Source organism: Cupressus sempervirens, chromosome 2 (assembly GCF_028749045.1).
Source record: "Cupressus sempervirens isolate cs-2001-9-10 chromosome 2, ASM2874904v1, whole genome shotgun sequence".
Taxonomy (NCBI): Eukaryota; Viridiplantae; Streptophyta; class Pinopsida; order Cupressales; family Cupressaceae; genus Cupressus; species Cupressus sempervirens.
Genome location: NC_143119.1, coordinates 174,387,316 through 174,393,484, shown reverse-complemented (window position 1 = coordinate 174,393,484; position 6,169 = coordinate 174,387,316). Strand labels below are relative to the sequence as shown.

Here is a 6,169-nt window from a genome sequence, read left to right as displayed (position 1 = left end):
AGTGCGCTAGTTGCCAACATTTTGTTTGTAAGGGCCGACCCCCTTGTTTTTGGTCGCTTTATATTTCAAAAACTATTAATTAAAATTATTATAAATAAAATAATAAAATAATCATTTAAATTTTAAATTTAATGTATAGTTGATTAATTTTTGAATTTTAAAAGATTGTTGCTATTATTATAATTATTTTAAATTAGGAGGTCAATAATTAAAATATATTTAATGCCTAAAATTTAATAAAACTAGACCCCCAAGTGGGATTTTTTAAAGTTTTGGTGGGTTGTAATCGCTTTTTCGTTGAGAATTAAAAACCAACGGGACAGAACATTATATTCAAGGTCCCGATAGAAGACGGGTTAGCATCAGAACGGCCGGAGTCTCTTTTGTTGGGCGTGGAGACTGAGGCGTCCGGCGAGAATGTTCACTAATGATGAGAGACAGAAGCAACGGACTGGCAGATATGGCACTACTAGGGAACAGTACCTACAGGTTTCGATTTTATTTTCCACCATGTCCTATGTTCTGAAGTTGGATTTGTTATAGATTTAGCTTCGCTGGGTTCTTTACAGGGTTCCTGATTGCTTAGGGTTTCAAGTGCTGTAATTTTGAAAGGAAAATAATTTAGGCTTTAAAATGGATGGTCTGTTTTGAAATTGGAAAAAGTATGATAAATTGTTAAAGAAATTCAAAATTTAAAAGGTGGTAATAAGTTAAACAAGCAAATTCTCATTAAAAAGAGAGCTGCTGCACCACGGAAGTAAATACAGAGAAAAAAGGAATTTGCAGCTTATAATATATTCTAAGAAAATATAAATATATAGAGTCATTTAACTTAAACAAGGTCCTATAATTATGCTAATATACATGACAATAAACTAATATGAATTATATCAAACTACATATGACTGACAGCTAACTAGAACTATTTGACAGCTAATTGAGAATTGGACAGCTAACTGCAAGGAGGACAAATTTATTTTAGACTTTGTTTGCAACTCAAACTCTTTGTCACATATACAACACACACAATGGTTCAGTTTTGACTTATTCCAACAATGCTAAACACTTAACTCTGGTACAGTGCATCACAATTTTGGAAGCCTAAATTATAATCAAAGTGAATAGGAAACCTAACATTATATTGTAAAACAAAAATACAATACATCTCCCACATTATATCTCCTCAGTTTGACTTTTTTGATTAGAAATTTGGTTTAGATCATTCATGAAATCTAATGTTTCATTTAGGTAATGTGAGTCATGGAAATGGGCTCAATTTAGAAATTTGGTTTAGATCATTCATGAAATTTAGTGTTTATTTAAAGTAATATGAATCATGGAAATGGGCTTTATAGTAATATGATCAACAATGTAATGAAGTATTTGGTGGATGTTGCAGGACTGAATTTCAAGGGGGTTATAGCTGTACTTCTTATCTGAATAATATTAATAGAGTAAATTGAAAAATGATCCTTTCGTGGAATTAAGGAGTTCATGTACACACACACACATCATCCTCAATCTCAAATTGTAATGTGTTCTACTACATTTAGCTTGACTTTTGTACCTTTTGGTGACTCCTCTTGCAATCTGTGTGACTCAGTGTAACATCGGCGTGGTGGGGTGGTGGAGGGGGGGGAGAGGGAATGTCAGGATAGGAAGAAAGGGCCTCGAATGTCAGGACAGGAAAAAAGGGCCTCAATTTGGGGATGGCAGCGGGGGGTAGTTATGAAATGATGTTTCAGTTTAACATATCAAATTGATTCTTGAAATACTTGAACATAGTAAAATTGGAACACAAACCAGAACCATTGAACATCCAACGTAGTAACATACCCAATACTATGGTAACATTCACAAATCAAAATTCAAATTATTAGCTCTTTACTATAGGATTTTAATTTATATTAGCTCTCAAAGCAAACAGATTTCCACAATCCATGAATATTGAAATGATTTCTGGGGAAGATTGTGTGAGAGTTTTTTCATCAACGTTTCGGATCATACTGTATGATCCATCATCAGGATGCCACTGAGTCACTGAGAGCAAAAAAATGGAGTGCAGATCTAGGAGAGGTGATAAAAAGAGGATGGAGAGGAGGGAATGGGCACGGAAACCGAGGAGGCACGGATGACGGAGTGGGAGAGAAGACAAAAGAAGAAAATGTAAGGAAGAAAGGATGAGAAATGAAAATGATGAGGAAACAAGAAGAATATAAAAACGAGAATAAGTGAATGAATATGTGTAAACAAAAATTCAAAAACAGAAACCAAGGACAAGCAATCAATAAATTAAAGTAATAAATATCAAAAAATAATTAAAAACCTGAGCCAGTAACCACGCAAAAACCAAGAAACAAAAAATTATATAAATATCAACGGGGATAAATGAGCAACTATACGAAAAAATCTATGAGAATATATGTAAAACAATAAATAAATATGAAAGAAAGTCTAAAAGAATGAATAAATCAAGGAGAATAAATTCGTATAGATATATATACGAATATATATCTATATGAATGAAAATGTCAATAAGAATATATATATATATATATATATATATATATATATATATATATATATATATATATATATATATATATATATATATATATATATATATATGTATATATATATAAAAGCCAAAAATACCAAAAAATAAAATAAAGGAAACAAAAATAAAAATAAAATAAAGAAAATAAAAATAAAAATAAAGATGAGAGATTACGAAGAAAAAAGAAAAAAGGAAAGAGAAAAGAATCCAAAAACTAAAAAATAATAAACGTGAAGGAATACACACATCAATAACTAGAAAGAAAAGTACAGATCGCAGCAAGACCGAGGGTGATGAAGATGGAGTGAGAGGGAGGAGGGGGGGGGGGAAGAGAGCGCAAGAGTGGAGGAGACGAGGACAAGCATCAGAGCTGGAAAGCGAGGGGGAAGGGGGAGAGACAGAGGGGAGCAACGGAGAGCCAGGAAAGAGAAAAGAGGATGAAAAAGTGGGAGGGGGGAAGCCCGAGCTAGGAGGGAAGAACGCGAGGCGAAAGAGGGGGGAGGGAGGACAACAGAGGATGCCAAGAGGTGCTCAGGTTCCAGCCGTCATCGCGGTTGAGGTTGGCCGGGTTGTTGAAGATTTCAACAGCCTCTTTGAGTTTCCTCTTGAAGAAGTTGTCTTCCTTGCACACGACAAGAGCGTTTTCTAAGGAGACATGATGCTTAGTGGTGGCGGAGTGTTCTGCCAAGGCAGATTTGGCCACTCGTTCATGCCTAATGTCAGCAGCATGTTCTTTGATCCTCGTGTGGAAAGAGCGACCAGTTTCACCTATATAAGGAGTGCCACATGAGCACTGGATCTTATAGACGCCCGATTCCAAGAAGACATCCCTGGGGTCTTTAAGCGAGGGGATGCAATTTTTTAAGGTGGTCAAGGGTCTGAAAGCCACCCGCACACCCTGCTTGGTAAGAATTTTGGCGATCTTGTGAGAGATGCCGGCAACGAAAGGAAGAGAGACAAAAGAAGGGGGGTCTGGGGGAGAGGAGGAAGGGAGCGCGGAGGCGTGCGAGAAAGACCTAGCGAGCTTGAAAGCCCGAGAGATTTGTTTGTGCGAGTAGCCATTCCAAAGGAAGACTTGGCGGAGGTGGGAAAGCTCAAGGTCTAAGTTGTCCACATCGCAAATGCGGAAGGCTCTCAAGGCAAGGGTTTTGATAATGCCCACTTTTTGGCTAGGGTGGTGATGCGAAGCAGCATGAAGATAGCGGTCGGTATGAGTGGCTTTGCGGAAGACCTTGCGACCTAAGGAACCATCAGGTTTCCTGATGATCAAGATGTCAAGAAAAGGTAAGCACTTGGCAGATTCAACCTCTTTGGTAAAAGAAATGCAAGAAGCCACATTGTTGAGATGCGTATGAAACTCTTCAAGCTTTTCAAGGCCATGGGGCCAACAGACGTTGGTGTCATCAACATAACGTTTCCACCATTTAGGCTTGAGAGGGGAAGAACGTAGGGCAATGTCTTCGAAATGTTCCATATAGAGGTTGGCGACAAGAGGAGAGAGGGGCGAGCCCATGGCTACACCATTCACTTGTTCGTAGATAACCCCTTGGAAAGAGAAGAAAGTGGATCGAAGACATAACTCTACTAAGGAGGCAACCTCAGAATTGACCTTGCGCTTGATGATGTCAATAGCATCGGTGATGGGGACTTTGGTGAAGAGGGAAACAACATCAAAGCTGACCAAGATATCCCTATCATCGCACGAGGCATCACGGATAAAATCAACAAAGTGTTGCGAGTCCTTGACAAATGAGTCAACATTACCGACATGAGGGGATAAGAGCTTAGCCAAGAAGGAGGCAAGCTTGTATGTAGGGGATCCCATAGTATCCACAATGGGCCTTAGAGGAATATTGGTTTTATGGATCTTAGGGATGCCATAGATACGAGGAGTAAGCTCTTTGGAGGGCAAGAGACGCCTCTTGGTGGCATCGTCAAACGAGGAGTTGGCAATGGCCAATCTGACCTTCTTCAAGATTTTGCTGCACGGGTTGCGGTGAACAACCCTATAGCTATCAGGGTCTGAGAGAAGGTCATACATCTTGGAAATATAGTCTGATTTATCCAAGATAACCGTGGCATTGCCTTTATCCGCCCTAGAGATAACTAGGTCATGATTGCGAAGAAGGTGTTGGAAGGCAAGAGACTCAGAGCGGGGGATATTACACTTGGGAGGTTTGGCACGCCTTAAAGCAACAGCACAATCTTGCCTGACGATCTCGGCGATAGCGGAGGGGAGGGAAAGAGCGGCATTCTCCACTTCAACAAGAAAATCGATGTGAGGAATGGAGCGGGGAGAGATAGAGAAATTGAGGCCTCTGCTGAGAAACTTAAAAGCGAGGGGGTCCAAAGGAGCATGGGAAAGGTTGACCACAAGTTTGGATTCCCAGTGTAACACTGGTGAAGCGTTGGGAGTGGAGGGGATGAGGCTAGGAAGCGGAGAACGAGGCGGAGAGGGAGGGGAACCAGAGTGAAGGACAAGCTTGGACGATGAATGAAGGGAAGGAGGGGCAGCACTCGGACTGAGAGAAAGAGGGCCAGGAGAGGAAGCCCGAGGTTTGGTGAGGCGAGGCGAGAAAGATGGGGTGCGTAAATGAGGAGAGCAAGGGACGCACGGAGAGGAGGCAACATGAGAGGAGTGATGGGACGCAAGGTCAGAGTGGTTGGTGAGCGGAGGAATTGTTGAAAAGATGTCAACCATGGGTGAAAGCTTATGGGTGGGTGGAGAAAGCGCGTCTAAGTCAGGACCAGACGACTGGTGAACAGTTGAGTTCATTGAATGGAGGCAGAAAGAAAAACGAGGAGGAGAAGACAGCAACGTACCTGGCACCAAGAAAGAGCCGTTGGGCGTGAGCGTACCATGCACCAGAGAGGAGCCGTTTGGCTGAGGCGAGCTAGGCACCATGGATGAGTAGCTGGAATGAAGCGAACTCTGCACCTTGGATGAGCCGCGGGGCGAGGATCGCCGCTGGAACGGAGAGCACGGCGTGGGGTTGTGAAGACGAGCGTTGGGAACCTCGGGGTGGCTGGCAGCGCGGGAGAACGAAGGCGCACAGTTTCTGCATGATGCGTGAGGGGAGGAGATCTGGCGCCTGGAGGCCTTAGGAGGAAGCGACGAAGAGGGAGCAGTCGCTGCCGTGTGAGAGGATGAAGCTATGAAACGAGGTGGTGGGGGGAGTGGCTGGGAGGGCGCAGGAAGAGGAAAACGAGGGGAGGAGAGCTGGGAAGGTGGCAGAACGACGGGGCTGGAGATATGGTCAAGCGGTGGGGGAAGAGAATGAAAGAAGGAGCGGGGGACAGAGCCGAGGGAGGAGGATGAGGGACACAGCCTCGAGGAGATGGAAGGAAGAGGAGGGGTCGGAGGGGGAACAGAAAGAGGGTCAGCTGAGAGGGCGGGTGATGGAACGAAGAGCGAAGGACTGAAACCTTGCTGTTTCCTGAGGAGTCTGTAGAATTTCCTTTTTTGCCTTCTGATACATTCCTCTGTTCGGCCCACAGCTTTGGCATGAGAGGCGATGTCCAAGCGAATCCACAGGTCCGGTCTAAGCGACGAAGAGAGCTCCAAGTGAAGAAAGAAAAGCTGACAATTAAGGCTGTTAATTGATCTCCTAG

At 42.6% G+C, this 6,169-nt stretch overlaps 1 protein-coding gene across 2 annotated transcripts in view; it reads left to right on the top strand.

Annotated features, from left to right (window-relative positions):
- The first annotated feature begins 297 nt into the window (after positions 1 to 297).
- Positions 298 to 6,169, top strand: part of LOC149571623 (ARM repeat superfamily protein) — an 82,785-nt gene continuing 76,913 nt past the window's right edge. Inside the window, exon 1 of one of the 2 annotated variants that reach the window (XM_089813090.1) lies at positions 298 to 489. In XM_089813090.1, the coding sequence (XP_089669216.1) occupies positions 418 to 489 (72 nt within the window). In that variant the 5' untranslated portion in view covers positions 298 to 417. The remainder of the gene's footprint in view (positions 490 to 6,169) is intronic. The other variant, XM_089813091.1, reaches the window with a different exon arrangement.